The sequence below is a fragment of the Tiliqua scincoides genome, chromosome 4, assembly GCF_035046505.1.
Source record: "Tiliqua scincoides isolate rTilSci1 chromosome 4, rTilSci1.hap2, whole genome shotgun sequence".
NCBI lineage: Eukaryota > Metazoa > Chordata > Lepidosauria > Squamata > Scincidae > Tiliqua > Tiliqua scincoides.
This window is the reverse complement of record NC_089824.1, coordinates 100,168,188-100,193,128: the sequence shown is the minus strand read 5'-3', so window position 1 is coordinate 100,193,128 and position 24,941 is coordinate 100,168,188. Positions and strand designations below refer to the sequence as shown.

At 43.9% G+C, this 24,941-nt stretch overlaps 2 protein-coding genes across 3 annotated transcripts in view; one reads left to right on the top strand and one right to left on the bottom strand.

Annotated features, from left to right (window-relative positions):
* Nucleotides 1-420: 420 nt before the first annotated feature.
* SRD5A1 (steroid 5 alpha-reductase 1) lies at nt 421-15,476 on the bottom strand. The gene is made up of 5 exons (XM_066625012.1): nt 15,106-15,476; nt 12,009-12,175; nt 7,323-7,424; nt 5,413-5,563; nt 421-3,359 (listed from the first exon to the last, which is right to left on the bottom strand). Exons 1-5 carry the CDS (start codon nt 15,429-15,431, stop codon nt 3,293-3,295), a joined length of 813 nt encoding a protein of 270 aa, XP_066481109.1. The 5' UTR covers nt 15,432-15,476; the 3' UTR covers nt 421-3,292.
* A 3,122-nt stretch (nt 15,477-18,598) lies between these two features.
* The window catches only part of NSUN2 (NOP2/Sun RNA methyltransferase 2), a 51,157-nt gene continuing 44,814 nt past the window's right edge, over nt 18,599-24,941 (top strand). For both annotated transcript variants that reach the window (XM_066623707.1, XM_066623706.1), the window contains exons 1-2: nt 18,599-18,754; nt 23,783-23,943. In XM_066623707.1, the coding sequence (XP_066479804.1) occupies nt 18,701-18,754; nt 23,783-23,943 (215 nt within the window). In that variant the 5' untranslated portion in view covers nt 18,599-18,700. The remainder of the gene's footprint in view (nt 18,755-23,782; nt 23,944-24,941) is intronic.

Genomic DNA, 24,941 nt, shown 5'->3' with positions numbered 1-24,941 from the left:
CATTTACAGCAGCCTCCATGCAGGGAGTGCCGACCCAGTGCCAAATGGATACTGCCCAGAGCAAGGGAAGAGCTCCGGGTGATGGTAAGGTCTGTTGGGGTGAGGGGGCATTCTGGGGCAGGGGGAAGGCAGGGCAGGGGGAGGAACTGGGGGAGGAAGGGGGTGGGACCGCCAGAGCCCTGCTTCATTGTATCCTATTGGCTGCAAAGCCTAACATGGAGGCTCTCAAGTCTCAAAAATAGCTGGCACAGATTTGAGGAGCCCCATTGCAGGACTTGGGGCTTTTCACAGGGGAAGGGGAGAAAAGTTCCCTTCCTCCAAGGAGACTTACGGTGGCCTCAGCAGTGCCACTGGATGCAATGGTAGCCATTTGGTGCTGCTGCATTGTGATGCCATTAAGGATAGGATTGGACTGCCCATCTCTAGTAATTGCACCACAATATATTACCACAGAAGTATAGCTGAATTACAACTCTATAGGACTTTCAAAATATTAATTGAAGCTTCAGCACTATTGCCACATGGGAATTTCTCATCCATAAATACATTTTCAAAAAGAAACAAGATTGTAGTTGAACCCTCATCCTCCTGTATTGTACAAATACTCTTAATCTATCTTTAAGTAGGTAGACCAAATCAGTGCTGAGCTAGTTCAAAGTATGAAATCATAATTTATTGTATTATCATTAAATACTTCTAGCAAATATTTAAATGATGCATCAGCACAAATTCATACAGTCCTTTTTTCTCTTGACAAGACATCAGCTTTCTATTCAAATACAGTAAAAAATAGACTGTTTTTTTTAAAAAGGCATTATCTCTGAACTTTAAAAGATCTTCAAAAATATACACAGATGTTTGCTTTCAGTCTTAGAACATATCAAAAGAAGAGATTTGAGTCTTCGAGTTCAAAACCTAAAAGCTGTAACAACTGGTATTTCCAAAAAGCAGAGATAAAAAGGACACATATAGGAATCGTCCTTGACCATTTCCATGTCATTTTGATGGTAGCTCTTCTACAAAGCCAGCTACAAAGAGGAAAGCATTCAATACTTTGGTGCTTTTATACACCACCCACTTCCCAAAATGATTCTAATGAAAAGTAACCACCAAATATGATCCATTATTAGTCTGACTGCTCCTCCATAAGGCAGGTATTGTTGTGTGCACACGGGATAATTGTGCATTGCCATAACTGCTCTCTTTTCCCTGCCTACACTGTTCCAGCACAACTTGGGTTATCATTCCATGACATGAATGTTCTACCAGTGTGTTTCAAACTTTCTACCTTCAGGGTATGTTTTCCATGTTGACTTGTGTGCTATGAAAGCCATGCCTACTGCATAGAATTCTGAGGCATGTTTAAAGGTACCAAGTCAATTCACAGAGGCTGTCCAGGTCCACTAGGCATCACTTTTGCTTCCTTTGAACCAAAAGTACATCTAGAATGCAACAAGCATTTGGTTCAAATGCACAATATTATTTATTATTATTATTATTATTATTATTATTATTATTATTAACAGTATTTATATACCGCTTTTCAACTAAAAGTTCACAAAGCAGTTTACAGAGAAAAATCAAATAGTAGAAACTACAAAAGAGGTCCCTTGTCTTTCATTACAGGCCTTCTCATTAAGGGCCTCCCAATAAAACACTACTATTCCATGGTACCCAGGACTGGCCCATCCATAAGGCCAACTGAAGCAGTTGCCCCAGGCAGCATTAGGTTGAGGAGGAGTGTCCATCTCTGCCTGCCTACTTGTCTCAACTGCTCCTTCTCCTTCCACTCCCTAGATTGGAAAGTAGAAGAGGGGGACAGAGAGAAAGACGGAATGTGGATGGGAGAAGAGTGTTGAGCTAGAATACTGGAGAGTGGGAGGAGCAAAGGCTGGCACATAATCAGATAAAGAGAACAGCATTTGGCACGCTGCCTGACGTGTCAGGAAATCTTTGGCCAGCCCTGACAATGCCTACATAGATAGATCTGTCCTGCCCCCGTAACAGTGTACTAACTAATATACTGGCACAAATTTGTAGGAAAGAACATGGTTGAATGTTCAGCATAACACTGGATTTCACAGCATATAAGCCTGTATCATTGGTGATAGAGAAGGCAGGGGGCAGGACAGTTCTATGCCTTAATTCCCCTCCAACCATTTGTCATCATTTCATTTACTGTGTGGAGTTAATGTATCATTAAATACTTCTAGAAAGTAGTGACCGATCTAAGAGCCCCCCATTTGTATCTCTCTGCTTTTTTGTAATGGCTGAGGGAAGAGGGAGAGAAGAGGTTTATATTGGGAAAAAGTTAAACATGCTCTCCCAGAGACTACTGCCCTAAACTTCTAAGCAGGGATTGCTAATTAGGTTTTTTTAAAATTATTTTTTATTTATTTTTAAATGTGGAAGTTCCTAATCATTGATCTCTCATTTCATATATAATTTGGGCTTCAGGAAATGCATAGCTGTATAGTGGTCACCTTCTGGAAGACCATTTTGTCATGGTCCCATATGAACTTGCTTGTTTGTGGAGACAGTAACCTGAGACTCTGTCCTAATGATGCCAGCATCAAATTAGGTGCTTGGACACTGGAGAAAGGGCCTTTTCACCTGTGGTACTTGGGCTTTGAAGAACTCTCATTCAAGATGTATGTTTAGTGCCCCTTCCCCTTTCCTTTTTATGCTGTGTTAAATTTACGTTGTTTGGGCAGGGTGAAGTATGATACCTACAATCCTGATGTTAAATTGTTCTTGAAATATTAGTTTTTGTTATATTTTCTACTGTGCTCGCTGCCTGTGATACTGTGGAAAGGTGGAAGGGAGATATTTGCTATGCCTGTATTTTGGAAACATTATTTTCCTTTGCTAGGCATTCAAGAGAGGAAGTTAAAGCATGCAAAGAGTTGAGGGAAACGTCTTGTGAATTTTTAAAAATAATTTATTCCATAGCTTGCAATCTACAGTGTATGTGCGAGAGTCTGTGTTTGTGTAAATAAATGGAATTGGTTCATATCAAACTCATTAATTGGAGTTTGCTTTTTAACTCGCTACATTCTCAGTCTAAAATTTTATTCAATGCAGAACTTAAAATAAGAACATAAACATAAGAACATAAATAAGTGGTCAGTAACTGCATATGTCAATGTTCCAGCACCCAGTACAATATTGGCATTGATAAAAGTGCCCTTTTAGCTAAATCACCCATTTAGCCAAAGTTTACTAAAAGTTCATTGTTCTCTTTGGTAATAGCACCAGTTGTTCAGAAGCAGCAGAGAATATGCATTAGAGCTCAGTACAAAAATGGAATTAGGATTTTCCTGGAACGTGGATAGTCCTCAAACTTATTGAGATACCATCTGAAGAAGAAGAAAACAAAATGAACTACATCATTTGGTTCAGTTTTTATAAAGAAAACAAAATAAATCTTTTAAATATTTAGGACAAGGCTGAAGAATGTTGTTAAATCTTCAGAGACACAAATGAATATCTGTGTGTGTCTCATTTCAGAAAATGTATAGCATCTACTATTATCAAGGAAATACTGTACAATAATATACATATAAAAGATACAAACATCATTATTTGTTAGTATTTTAATAACATGACCATCAGATTTGATTGCTTGCATTTTTAAATGCCTTTGAGAGCAAAAAGAACATAAATTCATGTTAGAACTTCAAAGTATGCCTAGGATTCCAGCCTGAAGCAGGGACCAGCATATATAAGAAAGTACTACACTAGCAGAGAAGACATTAGAATTGATTGTAAAATGTAACTAAATAGCTTACAGGGAAATCCTATGCATATTTGCTCAGGAATAAGTCCCACCAGTGGGATTCACTCCTAGAAAATGTATATAAGATTGTAGTGTTAGTAACCCAAAGGTAAATAAAAATAGTTCTCTTCTGTATCATGACTCCATGCAGCAATGTGGAATATGCAAAGCAGTGTTATCCTGGTGTTGGCCAAGAAGTACTCCACTGGAGAATTTTCATCTGTACAAGTTTACTGACTGTTCATTTTTCAATAATCCGAAATTATAGAATACTATCCAGAAGTTAGGAAACTGGTTTTTATATTGTGACTTTTTCTGCAGCATTTGAAAGCTAAATTTTATGATAAACAAACAAAAAACTAGTATGTAAAAATTTTCTCACAGATGAACTATCTGTATCCATTGTTTATGTAAGAACTCTCCTGAAGGACTTCAGTGTTTATGAGAACTAATTTGAGTAAAAAGGCAATAACCATTGTTTTAAAAATGAAGTGGCATACTGATACTAATATTTAAGTTCCCTGTTTCCTTCCTCTACAAATCTGGAGAATAAACATCTCTAATCCCTGTAAAAGAAGGGGAAAAGACCATTTAGATGAGATGCACCTACCAGGGATGGGAAAACCCAGCATGGCTTGACTTGAGTCAAAACTGGTGTCACCTGTGACTCGACTTGAAAACGAATCATAAGAGGGGCACTTTCCAAGTCACCAAGTCACCCTTTCATGATTCTAAAGGACTTGAGTCAAATTGCTCCCTTTAAAAAGCACGCCGTGGAAAAAATTGGGGCTGCTGCCGAGGGGTGTGTATTGGAGTTCTCTTTAAACACTCTCCTGCTGTCCCTGCCTATTTGTAAACAGGGCAGGAGGTGGTGGTAAGGACTGAGGGAGAGCTGACAGAAAAGCGGCAGGAGGGAGGACAGTCATGTGCAGTAGCTGCGAGGCTTACTAGGACAACCCAATCCTTGGCAGCTCTACTCAGAAGTAGTCCCATTTGCACCAGTCATTCAGTGAGGGTTCCTCCTCCCAAGTAACATGGAGCTCAGAGCAGCCATGCCATGCAGTGGAAAAGTGATAACTATGCCCTCCCACTCCCCTGCCTCCTTCTCCTCCCTGCGTTTTTGCAGCCAATCATAAGGTTCCTGGGTTCTGCCTTTTTTCCTGCCTCAGTCAAAAATATCAGAACGCCCCTCCTTTGTCCAATGATCATTGGTTCCTTCCTTCCGATCAGAGATGGGCAAAAGAGCTTGCTCCCACCTTCCCCTCCTGCTTGTACGCATTAACCCTTCTCTGCCTCATGGCTGGAACCTCCCTGCTGCTCGCTCAGTCTCAATGGTGGCCTCACAAGGTTTTCATGCAACAAAAACAGTAAACAAGCACACCCAGGTAGACTCAAGTTTGCATACGTGGGGATGAGTGCCGAGTCAGGGTATCCTTGACTCACGTGTTTTTCCTAGTCTTCCATGTGCGCGATTCACGAGTCAGCGAAAAACGTGCATTTTCATGACTCGAGTCCAAGTCACCTGACTCAAGTTCCCATCCCTGGTATGTACTACTAACAAGCCCATATGTTTGTATTAAAAGCTATCATCATATAAATGCAAAAAAGATGGTTTCAAAATTCTGAAAACTTACGCATGATGTTGTTGTGCCCTCCTTCCTAAGATGAGAAGTGTGCTGAAAGCAAAAGCAGCGCTCTGCAAGGTGCAGGAAGCAAGAGCAAATCCAAACCATTCAACAATCTCTCCAAAATAGTTGGCTCCAGTCACATATTCAAACATTCCTCCTACACAACAAAACATAGTTCCATTATTTTAGCAATTAATTTTCAATAGTTTATGGTAGAATAGTAGTCAATCTGTGCCAACGTTGGTACGACATCTGTCATAAGGGAGGGGAAAAACAAGAGCCCTGGCAACTCCATGTTGGCACAGTCCTTCTGGTAACTCTGCCAGCATTGACAGCAACCTCAACACAACCCACCAATCATGCAGTGGTGGCCCAATGTTGGCTTGATATACAAGGAGTCAATCATTGCAACATCCCTAGTCTCAACACTGCCTATGTAAACGGCCTTGAATAAAGTCAGAGGAGTAATCCGATGACCAGAAAGGTGGTATATAAATACTGAGTTATTATTATTTTGTCATCTTTATGTTTGAACTAATGTCTCAAGAACTTGGACTGAATGTTTGCTAATGGCAACTGAATGATCAGTTCAGCTAGAATAAGCAGGTTTGAGCCCAGATGGATCAGGTTAAGTGCCCATCTAGTCCAGCTTCCTCTATCTCACAGTGGCCCACTAGGTGCCTCTGGGAGCACACAAGGCAACAAAGTAACTGTCTCCTGGTGTCACCTGTAACCAGTGATGTACTTTTCCTCCATAAATCTGTCCAATCCCTTTTTAGTATAGTGTAGTATATAGCTACACTATAGACTAAGCTATAGTAGCTCAGTAGACTGAGCTATAAATCACTTCTCCAGTTCAAATCTCACTTCCATCATGAATTCATTAAAGTGACCTCTGGCAATATTGGCTGTAGAGGTGTCAGAAGATATTTGTACTGCTCTTTCAGAAGTACAGCTTGAACCTTCCTCTCAGATTTCTAATAAAGCTCATGTCGTCATTGAATTACGGAGCTAGAACTGGTGGAGCCAGAGAGGAAGGGGCTACTGTTTCCTCTGCTTGCAGTAAGGATTACTAATAAAAATAGTATTGCATAGCAGCCGTATTGCAGGAGTAACCATCTTGCAATATTGGAAGATTGCATATTGCAATAACCGTATTGCAGGAGTAACCAAAATCATCAGACTGGGTTTACTAGTCTGGGTTTACTTGCAGTAAGGATTACTAATAAAAATAGTATTGCATAGCAGCCGTATTGCAGGAGTAACCATCTTGCAATATTGCAAGATTGCATATTGCAATATGCATATTGCATATTGCAATAACCGTATTGCAGGAGTAACCAAAATCATCAGACCGGGTTTACTAGTCTGGGTTTACTTGCAGTAAGGATTACTAATAAAAATAGTATTGCATAGCAGCCATATTGCAGGAGTAACCATCTTGCAATATTGCAAGATTGCATATTGCAATATGCATATTGCAATAACCGTATTGCAGGAGTAACCAAAATCATCAGACTGGGTTTGCTGGCTGCTCCTTTGCACGTATTTAACACATATTTAAATCTTGTGGAAATAAATGGGATTTGAGCACATGTAACTGGGGACAAGACTACAGCCTCAATATTTCTAGCATCAATAAAATTGACCAATTTCTCATCAACCAATAAAGTTCTGTAGAAACAGGAACATTGTCTCTTATTATGCAGCATATGTTTTGAAAAAGATCTTTATGGTCAGGGACATCTAGTGATCACACGAAAAAATTCGCAGGCCTTGCTGAACCACTTTGTGAATGGCAATTTATAAGCCAACTGTGATCCAAAGACTTATGTTCTGGTAAATGTTTTCACAGTCAAATTTAGTGCAAATTCCTACGAAATATTTGTAGTGGTAGGTTTCTATGATATACTTACCTCTTGGTATTTTATAGCCTGTCTCCCCTGGTTTTCTGAGATTCCTCAAAATATCATCAGATTGGATGTTAATCAGGAGGCCACTTAGCCACATTGCAGTACCTAGAAAATAACATTAAAATGTTAGTTTGAAAATAATACATTTTAAAGAAAAAAACGATAAGTAGACAAGAGTTAACATGCATTTATGCCCTAGCAGCTGTTCCCTTTTTTGTTTTTTTTAAAATAATTTTATTTTATTTTAGAACAAAACTTAGCAAACATAAACTTAAATAACCTTGAACATACAATACCGTAGTTAACAAATCTAAAATATAAACAAATAAGAGAAAAAAGAAACACAAACAAAAGAAAAAAGAAATTAAAATACAGATATTAAAAGTTACGTAGCAAGTGCAGAGTTCCAAATCTCATATACTTCGTTCTTCTACAAAATTTTATAGCATATTAAGTATCTAAGATGTGATACTATCAGTCTAATAGTCTATTGGTTATTTCTAAAATACTTTATCATATTATTCTAATAAAAATATATTTTTCCTATTCCTCTCTATGGGCCCAATCCTATCCAACTTTCCAGCACTGGTGCTGCCGTAATGCAGCCCCAAGCTAACGGAACAAATGTTCCCTTACCTTGAGGAGGCCTTTGTGACTGTCCCTCCACAACAGGATGCACTGCATGCCCCATTGGCATGGCTGCACCAGCACTGGAAAATTGGATAGGATTGGGCCCTGTGCCATTTATTTAATTATTGATTATTTTCTTTTCTACAAAAGATTTTATCTCTATATTTATACAGGTATTTATATACTGCCTTTCTTTTGGTCATCAGATTTCTCCACAGGCTTTAATCCAAGGCGGTTTACATAGGCAGGCAAATTAAAATCCCTGTAGGGATTTTTACAATTGAATAGTTCTAGCCCAGGGGTGCCCAAACCCCGGCCCTGGGGCCACTTGTGGCCCTCAAGGCCTCTCAATGCGGCCCTCAGGGAGCCCCCAGTCTTCAATGAGCCTCTGGCCCTCCAGAGATTTGTTGGAGCCCACACTGGCCCAACGCAACTGCTATCAGCATGAGGGCGACTGTTTGACCTCTAGTGTGAGCTGTGGGATGAGGGCTCCCTCCACTGTTTGTTGTTTCACATCTGTGATGCAGTAGGCAGCAAAGGAAAGGCCAGCTTTGCTTTGTGCAAGGCCTTTTATAGGCCTTGAGCTATTGCAAGACCTTCATTCATTCATATAAGTTCATCTTTAATATATTCATTTATGTAAACTTATGTAAATTTATTCAAATTTTAAATGTAAATTAATTCTTTTTTTCCCTGGCCCCTGACACAATGTCAGAGAGCTGATGTGGCCCTCCTGCCAAAAACTTTGGACACCCCTGTTCTAGTCTTTCATAGAACTCCTTGTTCCAGCTAGATTCCTTCCCAGTCTGGCCTCTCTCTGGCCCTTCGCCTCCCACGCTCCACTTGACAGCAACTCCTCTCTGCTACCGAAGGTCAGCTCATCAGTATATCAGCGTGTCGTCAGTTCTGGGGTACTTCCGGTTGTTTCGAACTGGCAGCCTCAGATCTTCAGGCATACAAGGCAGCAGCTCTACCAACTGAGCCAGACCTCCTGCCCTATATTATTTATCTACTCAAAAAATCAATAATAATAATAATAATAATAATAATAATAATAATAATAATAATAATAATAATAATAATGATAACTTTATTTATACCCCACCCTTCTCCCCAAAGGAACCCAAGGCGGCTATTCATTAGACCAGTGTTTCTCAAACTGTGGGTAGGGACCCACTAGGTAGGTTAGGAGCCAATTTCAGGTGGGTCCTCATTCATATCAATATTTTATTTTTAATAAAAGACTTGATGCTACCATGGTATGTGACTGCATTTGGGGAAAAGTTACAGATCTGAACTTGTAACAAGCTACTATATATATTCTATGATAGTAAATGGGACTTACTCCTGGGTAAGTGTGGGTAGGATTGCAGCCTAGGATTGTTAAAAATTTTCCTGCTTGATGATGTCACTTCCAGTCATGACATCACTTCTGGTGGGTCCTGACAGATTCTCATTCTAAAAAGTGGGTCCCGGTGCTAAATGTGTGAGAACCACTGCATTAGACTAATTTTGCACTTTGTATGTATGAAGTCCAGGAATTGTTTTCAACTGTCCATAAAAGTCTTTACTGGCTTCTATTTAAGATAAATTGTAAGTTTATCCATTGCAGCTAACAGCCCAATCCTGAGCTGCCTGGTATGCGAGGCTGTAGCGGCACTGAAAATGGCTGCCGCTGCATCCTGCACACTCCAAGCAGCTGTCGCCTCCTCCTCCGGAGAAGAGACTTTCGTCCCCTTCTCCTGGGTAAACCAAATAGTACTGCAATGGGGCTACTCGATTCTATGGCGACACAAAAGTCAGTGTAGAATGAAGAGCCTCCGTGTCAGGTGGCCAGCGCAACATGGAAGCTCTGGATCCAGTGGAGTGAAGCTCCACCGGTCCAGCCTCCCTCCTGCCCTGCTTCCTCCCTCTGGCATGCCAACTCCCTGCCATCTCCCCACCCTCTGCCTGCCTTCCCCCACCCTGGAACACCTCCTCCCTGCCTACCTCTCCACTGCTCGGCGGTCTGCTTGGCGGTCTGCATGACCGTCGAGCAGCAGAGCTCCACCAGTACTGGTCTAGCACTGGCGGTGTACCAGCACTAGGGCCTGCAAATGTGCCTCACAGTACGTTTGTGACAGTGGCGTGCACTCCTTAGGATTAGGCCCTAAATCCAGTATCTTTACCCACCAGTTGAAGAGGTGCACTCCTAATCCTAAGGAGTGCACACCACAAAAAGTATTGTATGCTAAGTTTTTAAAGGTTCTCGAGGTATCTCGAGAACCTTCCAAAACTTAGCATACAATATTTTTGCCGCAGTTGTCATATATAAAAAATATAGTTTCAAAATATTTCTGGATCCAGTCATCAAGTATTCCCAACAGAAAAACTTCTGGTTTCATTTGCAGATTTACCTTGAATGCCAATTGCATTTGCTAGTGTATCAAAGTCCAATTTTTTTTGCTTTGGTACATGGTATCACATATGATAAACTGATCCTTCTTGTTGTTTAGACTTCCAACATCTATTAGGCACATTTTCATACATTTTTGCTAATTTAGCTGGTGTCATATACCATCTATATATCATTTTGTAAAAATTCTCTTAAAGATTTACATTTAATGTAAATTTCAATCTTTTGGCCCACAAACTTTCCCATTGATCCATTAATATCTCATGGCCAACATTTCTTGCCCACTGTATCATAAATTCTTTAAGCCTGCGGTTTTCAAATTCTCAGGGAGTTTGAAGACCGCAGTAAGTCCTTGCAGGGGAGGGGAGGGAGGCAGCAGGGTTGGGGGGAAGGTAGCGACATGATCCCCAGGATTGTGTCGCTAAGGAGCACTGCAGGGACTGGGATGTACTCAACAGTCCCTGTAGCAGCCTGTTGGGGGTGTGGGGAGCCTTGCGCAAGCATCTGCAGGGCTCCCCAGCCTTCTAAAAGTGAAAGCGGAGCTGAAATATAGTATATTGTGTGTATACTATATTTGCCAAGGATCAGACAAGACTGAATGAATAATTCAATTTGTATACTATATTTATTCTCTGAAATACCTTTCAAGTAATATATAACCTTAATTTTATTCTGTCAATAAGCTATGTTATTATTACAGGCTTGTGTTGGTGTGAATATAAAGGAACTAGCTTCATTTAAATCTGGCCTAGGCTACTTAGAGCCTGATTCTATTCCTTTGTCCATCCATCCCTGGTGCTGTGCTTGCAGTACTAGTGCTGGGTGTCACAAAAGTGCCATAAGGTACTTCACTGGTGGTGGAGACACTGTGAAAGTAGAAAGGCTAGTGCCAGTTGATGACTTGGAAATGGATGACTTGGAGTTTTTTGGTGATTAAAAAAAAACTCCTCAAGCTTGGAAAAGGCATGGTTTGGCAGCAAAAAGTAAGGACTCTGCTTTTTTTGTTTTTAAAGGTATTTAAATTTGGCCCCCAGTATCCACAGATTTCGGTATCAGTGGGCGGTTCCAGAAAAGAACCCCTGTGTATACTGGGATATGATTGTACACTTGAGGGGGGACATGATTGAGACATACGAAATTATGCATGGGAAGGAAAACGTGGATAGAGAGATGCTCTTTACACTCTCTCATAACACCAGAACCAGGGGACATCCACTAAAATTGAGTGTTGGGAGAGTTAGGACAGACAAAGGAAAATATTTCTTTACTTAGTGTGTGGTTGGTCAGTGGAACTCCTTGCCACAGGATGTGGTGACAGCATCTGGCCTGGATGCCTTTAAAAGGGGATTGGACAAGTTTCTGGAGGAAAAATCCATTACGGGTTACAAGCCATGATGCGTATGTGCAACCTCCTGATTTTAGAAATGGGCTAAGTCAGATGCAAGGGAGGGCGCCAGGATGCGGTCTCTTGTTATCAGGTGTGCTCCCTGGGGCATTTGGTGGGCTGCTGTGAGATACAGGAAACTGGACTAGATGGGCCTATGGCCTGATCCAGTGGGGCTGTTCTTATGTTCTTATTCAGAGTTGTTAATTAAGGTATGTGTTGTACAAATCCATTGTTATAAATATGTGAAAACTTTAACATGCTTGGTAATATTACTCACCAATAACAAAACGTGCATCTTTTATCCAGTATGCAGGAAATACTGTGTAGTTACTCAAGGGCCGACCCTGCAAATACCCATTAAATGAACAAAACAGAAAAGCGAGCAAAAAAAGCGAAGCTGGCGTTGGTTTTCCTCCACGAATTAAAAAAGGAAAGATTAATGCCCTAGAACAAATATGAAATATAAGATTTTGGTTTAGTTCAGAAATATACAATAATGAAACTACTAATTATGAAATATTATTCCATTTTTTCATTAATATGGAATAACTTCTAGTACTATAAGTTTTGAATTACTGTATACTTTTTAATGTTAAAAACTACTACTTTTGTGATACATGCCAGATTCCATTTTAAGAACTCACCTTCCTAGAGTGAGATATTGAAGTAAGAGTTCATAGCATGCATATAGCACATTTTAAACTTTCAAAGCACTTCATGTGCAGTAGTTCAGTAATCCTTATAAACATATTAGGCAAGCCAGCATTACCCACATATTGCAAGACAGAGAAAGAGTCAAGATACCTGTAGCATAGCTAAAGATATTTAGCGATACTGTGACAAAGAACATACCATTTTTTAAAAATTTGTTTTGGTTACCAGCCCTTGACATAATGAATGGATTATTTTGGGCAAAGCTTCTGCAATAGAAAGCATTAAATAGAGCCAATGATAGTTGTGGGAGAACAAATTAAGCAGCCTGATCAGCAAGCTTCCTCATTCCACTCAAACCTGAATAAGAAGTTGAGCAATGGGATAAGTAAGAGCAATGATATAAGTAAGAGATTGTATCCTGTTTGTATGCTTCCTGAAAATCACTGTGGGCCACCATGTGAAACAAGAAGCTGCACCAGGTGGGCCTTTGGCCTGATCCGGCAAGGTTTTCTTATGTTATCGCTGTACGATTACTGCATTAGGAGGGTGGGGGGAAGAGACAAAGAGTTTCCCTTAGTTAAGGAAAGACAGGAGGTCTTGCTGTTCTGAGTACATGAAAGAAGCAAGAGAATACTTGAGCCAGCACCTCATTTGTAATGGATTTTGTTCTCTAAACTTAAGCAGCCACTATCATTAACTATCAGATTCTGCTTTATAACCAGGAGTATCCTGGGGCAACCTGCGCAGTGCAGGGTTGCTGATGCAGCGGCTGCCCATAGGATGGGAGAGAGGTAAGGGGACTGGCTGAAAGTGGTACCTAAAGAAAAGCTTACCTCTCTGGCTGCTCTGTGATCCCCTATAGGCCTACTCAGATCTACACCAGCATTTTTACTGATGTAGATCCACTAGGCAGAAGGAAATATATTGGGCCCAGGATGGGGGACGACGACTAGGAATCAGTGAATGTTGCAGCTGAGATCCATCCTGTCCCAACCCAATCTGTCCCCACTGCCAGCAAGCACACATGACTTTCCAGGCCTTGCATCAGTAGTGGTGCTCTGTGCACCAGCAAAGAGGCTGTCATGATGGCAGTCATGGGATCTGCCATCATACGTCACAGACAGGATTTGGTCATAAGCTTGTTTATATCACAAAAAGGACTTTGTACCCTAAAATTGATCTTACAGAGGAAGTTTGGCAGCTGTTAGTTGTGAAAACGCCCAAGATGTTAATATTGTTAGAAGGGAAGTGAGTTAAAGAATTGCTATTTTCTCTCTAATTATGGTGTTCAGAATTGTATTTGCTAAACATTAGAAGCTGATAGAAATCCCTAGACTAGGGCTGCAATCCTATACAGACTACCCTGAAAGCAAACACCACTGAATACAATGACTCTTATCTCTGAGTAGACCTGCATAAGATTGCGCTATAAGGGTATATCAGAGGCCAGCATCTAGCAGAAATGAATAAACTAACAAAGCATACAACACAGGACCGAATCCTATCCAACTTTCCAGTACCAATGCATTCTGGAGGTAAGGGATCATCCCTTACTTTGAGGCAGCCTTCACAACTGCTCCCCCCCTCCCCCCCGCCCGAAGCTGGATGCAGCACTTGCCCTATTGGCACAGCTGCATCAGTGCTGAAAAGTTGGATAGGACTGGGCTGTTGGTGAAAGAAAGTATAAAACAACAAGCAACAAGTTTCAACAAGAAAGCAGTTACTTTCAAAACACTGGAAATGCTAAAAGGAATTTAAACATGAATAACCCTTTTCTGATTTCCTAATCAACATGCATAGAACTGTGCTGTAAAATGCACCCAACAGCCAGTGAGGATGGCGTAGCACACTTTTAATAGATAAGGGATAACCGTGTAGTAGATAGTGTGTCTATCTATAGTAGGACAGCAGTGTCTTTTTTAGTGGCTGTCTGCTGGTGTTCATTTGCATCTTTTTATATTGTGAGCCCTTTTGAGACAGGAAGCCATTAGTTATTTGATTTTTCTCTGTAAACCACTTTGTGAACTTTTAGTTGAAAAGCGGTATATAAAAACTGTTGTTAATAATAATAATAATAATAATAATAATAATAATAATAATAATAATAATAATAATAGATAACGCTTACCAGCAATATCTGTATTCCTTTTCTCCAACTGCCTCCCCCACTCACCTTAAAATCTAGCCCAGCGTTTCTCAACGTTTGTCCCCCACTGTACCACTTAGAATGGGCCACCTATTGGAAGTACCACTGGAAGTAACTGTTGATGACATGATCGCCAGTTACTTCTGAGTTGAGAGGCCAGATGCGATGTGACAAACACCAGTGAGAGGCTCAGGAGGGCTTTTTAGAGCATGCTTTGGAACTCTGCCCACACCCAGCCGAGCCTCCTATTGATGTTTGTTGCATTAGGTCCCTGGTCTCGCTGCTGGGTGGCAGATGTCAGGGGGGTCCCACAAGTACCACCAGAAACCACCTCAAGTGCCACTGGTGGAACTGGTACTACTGGTTGCGAGGCACAGATTCTAGCCCAACTTGTCTGGCCTCTTTCAGCAGCGCTCATTCTCCGGAAATGAACTGGTGTCTCTCAACTAGTGCTACCAGAGGTGGTTTCTGGTGGCACTGGAAAGCATTCCAGGACTGCAGCCTGGAAGGCAACAGAGGAGTCGTTTGGGCCTGCCCAGCCGCCCTCCAGGTGCCACAGAAGGCGCCCCACTACCTGTAAGTGTAGTGAATGAGGAAGAGCCCCAGGAGGATCCGGTTGGGCCAGGCGTGCATGCGAGCCCCGCCACTGCAAAGGGCAAGGTGCAAAGGGACCAGGAAGGCCGGCAACTCTTGCACCAGCCAGGCCAGGCGAGCGGGCACGACGAAGCCGAAGGCGGCTGAGTAGTAGCGCCCGTAAGGAATGCCGACGAAGCGGGTGATCACCGTCGCCAGGACCATGGAGCCCGCCAGCCCGTAGCTCAGCATCTTCAGGAGCCGCTGCTCTCCCGGGCCGGAGACGCTCTGCCAGAACTCCGTTGTCATAGCAACCAAAGAATCCATCGCCAGCCGCGAGGGAGATGTTATACTGCAACACCTGGACCGGCTTGTCCCTGACTACCCCACGTGGGCGGGGCCTAAGGGCCCGTCCCCTCACGCCTTCAGCCTGTAAACTCCGCCGCCGAGGCGACCAATGTCGTGCCTTGGTCGCCTAGCAACCGAGGCAGCCCATCCCGCGTGCGGGTGGCGCGCGCCGTAAGGACAAGCGGCGGGGCGGGGCTTAGCGCCAGAAAAGTGTACTGGTTCGATGTATCAACGTTCGGAAGCTCAACTGCGTTCCATGCAGGGTGACCAGATGGAGCCCCTCCAATAACCTTCATTGGCACACAGTGCAGGGTGACCAGATGCTGTGACCCCAACATGTGGGACATCCAACAAATCTATGAATTGCATTTAAACACTATACAGCAGTGCTTATTATTAAATTTAAAACTATATCGCATATAATTTTTTAATTACACGAACACTCTGTGGCCCATTCACAGGGAACAGGAGGGCATTGGAGAACTTTTCCAGGACAGGAGGCTAAAAAAAGAGGACATGTCCTGGAAAAAAACAGGACATCTGGGCACCCTGGGTCCATGGGGCTTATTCCCAGAAAAAGAGTTATAAGAGAGTGTTTTCCTACCCAGGCGTAAGCTTTCATGGGCTACACCCGCGTCATCACATGCACCAAGTGTTATTGCAGGGTTCATACATATCTACTGTATATATGCAGGGTTCAAATATATCTACATATATACAGATATATCTACTGTATATATGTAGATGGGAGGGTATTAAACAAGAGGGTCAAAATGCCATAAAATGCGAGCTGTCCAGTCTGCGTCAGTTCTATACAAAGTTCAGAGCTATACAAGATCAGAACACAGTTACTATTATTCAGTTCAAGCAGGGGTTTGCTCATAATAACACATCTGCCTAACTTTGCTATGCCTGTCAACTCAGGAGTAAGTTCCATGGAGTTCAGTAACTGAACTCCTGAGTTAATGTCTTGGAAATTATGTCCTAAAAAACAAGCTAAGAAAGTACTAGCTAGACAGACATAAGAAACTACTAATAGAAAGACTGGAGTTCCTATTAAGCTGCACAGCTCAAAGTCAAGCTCTGGAGTTCAGCAAACCCAGAGTTCACTGATGACCCTTTGTCTGACTCAGCAGGGCTTTTATTATGAAGAGAAAACTTGCAGTTCAAACTTTGGACTGAACAACTTGCATTAGATAAAGCAGAGGTCTCGGGACCCTGGCCCGGGGCCAAATCCAGCCCTCAGGAGGATTTTACCTGGCTCCCCCCCCCCAAAGGTTTCCCAGCCCCTCAGGGCTAAAAATAACTCAAAAGATGCACTTTTGGGTATATTCCCCATTCAGCCACTGGAGCTACTGAATGTAATGCACCTTCCCCTTCCTGAGCAAGTCAATATTGCCCTTGCTCCCCTTCTCCTTCCACCCCCATCCGCTTATTGTATTCAATCATTGATTCTCCATGTATTTATTATTTATTTATCTATTTATTTTCCAGCCCTTGGCACTGTGTCAGATATACGATCTGTTTAGCAGTGCAGTACTGTGTAATTTACACTCAGAAGCCAGAAGGATTGCTGACATTTAATCAGTCTATGGAGGGAAGCTAGAGAAGTGGCGTATTTCTGGAGCTGTGTCATTCTTAGAGATAAGGAAAAGTAGAGTGACGATTCCAGAGAACTTCGGATTGCTTTTGACGTTTAGTTTGGTGTCTCAGGGCCCAATCCTGTCCGTCTTTCCAGCACCGGTGCAGCCACAATGCAGCCCTGAGATAAGGGAACAAATGTTCCCATACCTTGAGGAGCCCTCTGTGACAGTCTTCCCAACACAGAAAGCAGTGCATACCCCATGTGCACAGCAGCACCGGCACTGGAAAATTGGATAGGATTGGGCCCTCAGTGTGGAAGAAGATTAGACCTGCCTGTAAAAAAGCAATGAAATCCAGGATTTTTGTGAAGCAATGAGCAGCATGCCCCCCCCCTAAAAAACCGAAAGGGTGCAGCAGAGATTCTTTTTTTTTTTTTTTAATGCAGGCTCGATTTCGTGTAATAAATATGTAAACTTTACAAATGATTCTGCCCAACGTTGCATATACGCAACAGGGATCCAATGTGTACACCTGTGGGCTGGGCAGAAATGGGTTAAACGTCTAAAAAAGTGGCCTCCCAATGCGCGTACAGTACAGTCCTATATGAAGAAGGGGAGGCTGTAGCTGAGAGTGGCTTGCGTGGACCACTCCTGCAACGTGGTCCCCAACTGCTCATTCATGCCAGGGACTCCGATTCACACACAGTTTCTGAAGATTCCAAATAATGGCGGGGCTGGAGTGACCTGGGATTCCTAGCCATCAGCCTGCCACCTAAGACACTCTTCCTTGCAGCAGAAGCTCAGCACAGGGTCTTTTCCAGTGGCTCTGTTGCTGGTGCGCTTTTGCCTCTTTTTAGATTGTGAGCCTTTTCGGGACTAACAGCCCAAACCTTTCCACACTTCCCTGGGAGTAAGCCCCATTGAATCTAATGGGACTTACTTCTGAGTAGACGTGCACAGGATTGGGCTGTCAGTTATTTGATTTTTCTCTGTAAACCGCTTTGTGAACTTCTTGTTGTAAAGCGGTATATAAATGCTGATGGTGGTTGTTATGCAAATTGTCCATGGAGACAACCCCCCCCCCAATCCAGAATTGTGTTTATACTCTGGATTCCCGTGTAGATTGCGCTGTGCTTTCCATATGCTTAAAACAGCCTCCTCTTACCTAGAGCCCAAGTCTAGGCATGTCTACTCAGAAGTAAGTCCCATCATAGTCAATGGGGCTTACTCCCAGGAAAGTGTGCATAGGACTGCAGCCTTAGAGCCCACTCCTATGCGCGTCTACTCAGAAGTAAGTCCCATTAGAGTCAATGGCGCTTACTCCCAGGAAAGTGTGCATAGGATTGCAGCCCTAATCTCCAGACCTGACTTGGGGGGGGGGGCCGCTGCTGTCTACGCGGCACTTCCCCATTACAGGCTCTCTGTCTCCTTTGCTCCTTAGGGGGAGGCGAAGGGTCGGAGTAAACTCGCAAGGAGGGACTCGGCCTGCCTCAGCTCTGTCTTACTCTATGTCGGCGCACCCTCCCCGCTATGCGCCTGCGCTGCAGTCCCTGCTGGCGACGTTGCTGTGCTCGAACCTTTCCCCGGCCCACGCTGCTAGGAGGGCTTTACTGCTCGGTGTGGAAATTGGGCTCGGGGCCGGCCGTTGGGGCCTGGTTGCTTGCGATGGGCCGCAGGCAGCGCCACAAGCAACAGCAGAGCCGGGAAAGGGGCCCCGGGGTGAGTGGATGCCTGCTTTGGGATTGGGGGGAGGGCCTGAATGTAGCGGCCTGTGCAGAACTTGGGAGCCCAAGCCTATGCACGTCTCCTGTGAAGTAAGCCCCATTAGAGTCCGTGGGGCTTACTCCCAGGAAAGCGTGGGTAGGGCTACAGCCTTATAGACCAGGGGTGCCCAAACCCTGGCCCTGGGGCCACTTGTGGCCCTCGAGGCCTCTCAATGTGGCCCTCAGGGAGCCCCCAGTCTCCAATGAGCCTCTGGAGATTTGTTGGAGCCCACACTGGCCCAACACACTGGCCCAGCTGCTCTCAGCGTGAGGGCAACTATTTGACTGCTTGCTGTTTCATGTCTGTGATGCAGTAGCAGCAGTAAAGGAAAGGCCAGCCTTGCTTTGTGCAAGGCCTTTTATAGGCCTCGAGCTATTGCAAGACCTTCATTCATTCATATAAGTTCATCTTTAATATATTCATTTATGTAAACTTATTCAAATTTTAAATGTAAATTATTTTCTTCCCAGGCCCCCAACACAGTGTCAGAGAGATGATGTGGCCCTCCTGCCAAAAACATTGGACACCCCTGTTATAGACCAAACCTATGCACGTCTCCTCGTGACATAAGCCCCATTAGAATCAGTGGAGCTTAATCCCAGGAAAGCATGGGTAGGGTTGGAGCATTATAGACCAAGCCTATGCATGTCTCCTCTGAAGTAAGCCCCAGTAGAGTTGGTGGGGCTTACTCCCAGGAAAGTGTGGGTAGGGTTGCAGCCTTGTAGACCAAGCCTATGCACATCTCCTCTGAAGTAAGCCCCATTAGAGTCAGTGGAGCGTAATCCCAGGAAAGCATGGGTAGGGTTGGAGCATTATAGACCAAGCCTATGCACGTCTCCTCTGAAGTAAGCCCCATTAGAGTCCGTGGGGCTTACTCCCAGGAAAGTGTGGATAGGATTGGGTTGTCAGGCTTTTACAGCTTCAACCAGGTCTGCAGGGGGGGGGGTCTTGTCATTTAATGCTCCCCCAGGGAAACCTCTTCCTTCTAACCCTGGGGTTCTTAACCTCTGGGGCCTGCAACCCATGGGGTGAGTTAATCCTGTGAGGGGGTCTTTGAGAACTAAGAAAAAAGCTTGCCTGGATGCAGTTTTTTTATTAGATGAGAACTATTTTTTGGCCTTTTAATTTATTTTTCTTGTGAGTCTTTGCGATAGCTTCAAATTCTTTCAAGTGAGCACATTTTTTCCTGTCTTTAATTTTTTTTTTTAAGTTTCAGTTTTTGATATATATGATTAATGAAATTCCACAAAAATCGTAAAAAAAATAAACTGAACTGAAAGTAAATAAAAGTATCAGGGTGTGTGTGTGTGGGGGGGGGGGAAGGCCGACAGGAGCCGAGGGGCATCCGGTTCGGGACTCCTCATCCCTATGGGATAAGGATGGGGAGGTTAGAGAACAACAAGACAAAGGCAGAGTAGAAGAAATTGGGAAAGGTAGCGTGATGTGTAGTACTACACTACAATTTACCGTGAAGCGGTAAAGCGCAATTTACCGTGATAGATGGTACAATTTACCGTGAAGCGGTAAAGCGCAATTTACCATGATAGACGGTTTGGCACAATGAGAGGATGCGGGGACAAAGGAGCGAATAAGCAGCCCATCCTGGGGCATTCCGTGTACAAATGCTTTTATGCGAATGCCCGAAGTCTATGAGCAAAGGTGGGAGAACTGGAATGTCTGGTGACTAGGGAAAACATTGACATAGTGGGCATAACGGAAACCTGGTGGAATGCGGAGAATCAGTGGGATACCGCAATCCCGGGCTATAAACTCTACAGGAGGGACAGGCAGGGGCGTGTTGGAGGTGGGGTGGCCGTTTATGTTAAGGAAGGGATAGAATCCAGCAAAGTAGAGATTGAAGGTGGGTCCGACTCCACTGTAGAATCTCTGTGGGTTAAATTACCAGGCTTGTGCAGCGATGTAATACTGGGGGCGTGCTATCGTCCTCCAGACCAGAAATCGGATGGGGACCTTGAAATGAGGAAACAGATCATGGAGGTGACAAGGAGGGACAGGGTTGTAATCATGGGGGACTTCAGTTATCCTCATACTTACTGGGTCAATTTGTGTTCTGGTCATGATAAGGAAACCGGATTTCTTGATGTGCTAAATGACTGTGGCTTAGAGCAGCTAGTCACGGAGCCCACCAGAGGGCAGGTGACTCTGGATTTAATATTGTGCGGTATGCAGGACCTGGTTAGAGATGTAAATGTTACTGAGCCATTGGGGAACAGTGATCATGCTGCGATCCGTTTTGACATGCACGTTGGGGGAAGAATACCAGGCAAATCTCTAACAAAAACCCTTGACTTCCGACGGGCGGACTTCCCTCAAATGAGGAGGCTGGTTAGAAGGAGGTTGAAAGGGAGGGTAAAAAGAGTCCAATCTCTCCAGCGTGCATGGAAGCTGCTTAAAACAACAGTAATAGAGGCCCAGCAGAGGTGTATACCGCAAAGAAAGAAGGGTTCCACTAAATCCAGGAGGGTGCCCGCATGGCTAACCAGCCAAGTTAGAGAGGCTGTGAAGGGCAAGGAAGCTTCCTTCCGTAAATGGAAGTCTTGCCCTAATGAGGAGAATAAAAAGGAACATAAACTTTGGCAAAAGAAATGTAAGAAGGTGATATGGGAGGCCAAGCGAGACTATGAGGAACGCATGGCCAGCAACATTAAGGGGAATAATAAAAGCTTCTTCAAATATGTTAGAAGCAGGAAACCCGCCAGAGAAGCGGTTGGCCCTCTGGATGGTGAGGGAGGGAAAGGGGAGATAAAAGGAGACTTAGAGATGGCAGAGAAATTAAATGAGTTCTTTGCATCTGTCTTCACGGCAGAAGACCTCGGGCAGATACCGCTGCCCGAACGGCCCCTCCTAACCGAGGAGTTAAGTCAGATAGAGGTTAAAAGAGAAGATGTTTCAGACCTCATTGATAAATTAAAGATCAATAAGTCACCGGGCCCTGATGGCATCCACCCAAGAGTTATTAAGGAATTGAAGAATGAAGTTGCAGATCTCTTGACTAAGGTATGCAACTTGTCCCTCAAAACGGCCACGGTGCCAGAAGATTGGAGGATAGCAAATGTCACTCCTATCTTTAAAAAGGGAAAGAGGGGGGACCCGGGAAACTATAGGCCGGTCAGCCTAACATCCATACCGGGTAAGATGGTGGAATGCCTCATCAAAGATAGGATCTCAAAACACATAGACGAACAGGCCTTGCTGAGGGAGAGTCAGCATGGCTTCTGTAAGGGTAAGTCTTGCCTCACGAACCTTATAGAATTCTTTGAAAAGGTCAACAGGCATGTGGATGTGGGAGAACCCATGGACATTATCTATCTGGACTTTCAGAAGGCGTTTGACACGGTCCCTCACCAAAGGCTATTGAAAAAACTCCACAGTCAGGGAATTAGAGGACAGGTCCTCTCATGGATTGAGAACTGGTTGGAGGCCAGGAAGCAGAGAGTGGGTGTCAATGGGCAATTTTCACAATGGAGAGAGGTGAAAAGCGGTGTGCCCCAAGGATCTGTCCTGGGACCGGTGCTTTTCAACCTCTTCATAAATGACCTGGAGACAGGGTTGAGCAGTGTGGTTGCTAAGTTTGCAGACGACACCAAACTTTTCCGAGTGGTGAAGACCAGAAGTGATTGTGAGGAGCTCCAGAAAGATCTCTCCAGACTGGCAGAATGGGCAGCAAAATGGCAGATGCGCTTCAATGTCAGTAAGTGTAAAGTCATGCACATTGGGGCAAAAAATCAAAACTTTAGATATAGGCTGATGGGTTCTGAGCTGTCTGTGACAGATCAGGAGAGAGATCTTGGGGTGGTGGTGGACAGGTCGATGAAAGTGTCGACCCAATGTGCGGCGGCAGTGAAGAAGGTCAATTCTATGCTTGGGATCATTAGGAAGGGTATTGAGAACAAAATGGCTAATATTATAATGCCGTTGTACAAATCGATGGTAAGGCCACACCTGGAGTATTGTGTCCAGTTCTGGTCGCCGCATCTCAAAAAAGACATAGTGGAAATGGAAAAGGTGCAAAAGAGAGCGACTAAGATGATTATGGGGCTGGGGCACCTTCCTTATGAGGAAAGGCTACGGCGTTTGGGCCTCTTCAGCCTAGAAAAGAGACGCCTGAGGGGGGACATGATTGAGACATACAAAATTATGCAGGGGATGGACAGAGTGGATAGGGAGATGCTCTTTACACTCTCACATAATACCAGAACCAGGGGACATCCACTAAAATTGAGTGTTGAGCGGGTTAGGACAGACAAAAGAAAATATTTCTTTACTCAGCGTGTGGTCAGTCTGTGGAACTCCTTGCCACAGGATGTGGTGATGGTGTCTAGCCTAGACGCCTTTAAAAGGGGATTGGACAAGTTTCTGGAGGAAAAATCCATTACGGGGTACAAGCCATGATGTGTATGCGCAACCTCCTGATTTTAGAAATGGGTTATGTCAGAATGCCAGATGCAAGGGAGGGCACCAGGATGAGGTCTCTTGTAATCAGGTGTGCTCCCTGGGGCATTTGGTGGGCCGCTGTGAGATACAGGAAGCTGGACTAGATGGGCCTATGGCCTGATCCAGTAGGGCTGTTCTTATGTCCTTATGTGTGTGAGCAGTTTGAAATTTGCCTGATGTTGCATGAGACACAAATGATTAAGAATCTCTCTTTTAATTCATAAGCCATTTCTGCCCAATGTTGCTTATACTCAACTGGGACCAAATGTGTACACCTATGGGCTGGGCAAAAATGGGAAGCTGAACAAGTCAAGCTTGTTGACTCATACTTTGGCTGCTTGACTAGCTTGCTTTCTGTATGCAGGGGGGCTTTTTCCCCCTTTCTGTGGAGAAGCATTCAGTCACACAAGCATCACACTGCCTTCTAAAGTGGTGCAATTTAGGTTCAGGTTAACCACCTCTGTGAGATTTGGTACTGACCACTGACTAACTAGCTATTTTCTCTCTGTCTTTCTTCCTTCATCCCAGGGCTGGCCTGAAGGTGGCTACCCAGAGATTGTGAAGGAGAATGCATTGTTTGAGCGCTACTATGGTGAGTTGGGCATCATACCTCAAGGGGAATGGGAGAGCTTCATGGCAGCCTTACGGGAGCCACTCCCTGCCACCTTGCGCATCACAGGGTACAAGAGGTGAGTAGTACTGTTGTGGTTTGTGCTCTTTTCTTTTTAATTTGATAATGATACTGGGGCTTGGATGTGCATGTATCAGGTTTTGGCTGTTTTGTTAAAAAATTGACTATCTGTAATAGCTTTTATTTAGTTATTTTAGAGCATCTTCCGTTCGTGCAAATCTGGGTTTTGGATACAAGCCATAAAGTATATTGAAGAGTCAAATCTGTATTATTTTCCTGAAGGATTGAAAGTACAGGCATGCCCCGGTATCTGCGGGGATTCCATTCTGGACACCCCTGCAGATACTGGGGGTTCATGGATACTGCAGACATCTCCCCCCCACTCCCGTGGCTCCCCCCACATGCCCATTCCATCATTTGAAATACTTACCAAGGTGAAAATCTAGCTGATTTTCACCCCAGTAAGTGTTTAAAACAATGTAATGGGCATGCAGGAGGTGGGGGCAACTCCCCACTCCTCATGCACCCCCCCCATTAAACTATTTTAAACACTTACCGGGGCACCTTCTTGTTTAAACAGGCAGTTTTTGGCAACTGAGAAAGGAACAACCTTGAAGTGGTGTTCTCCTTAAGCAACCAGAATTTTTAAAAGTTACTGAGGTGAAAATTGGTTTGTTTAAGCAAGATTTTTGCCCCAGTAACTTTTTTAAACGATTTAATGGGTTTAGGGGTACACACGTGGGGGAACAGGGTCCTCCATCCACGGATACCTGAAACAGCAGATACAGGATCCTTGGATACAGGGCCTTCTTGTACAGTAAAAGTCACAATGTCCTGTACACATGAGGAAAAGAAGACATTAGCAAGGGTGGCCCATCTCTTAGGCAAAGTGATTTAGGTTGCTTCAGCAGCAGATTGGGGGAGGGGTTTGGAAGGATAGCAGATTTGGAATGTCCTCCACCCTGTCATCACCACCAGCCTGTTTGAAAATGTTGTTATTTACTCAGAAGTAAGCCCATTGTGTTCAGTAGGACTTGGGGTGTAATCCTATCTTGC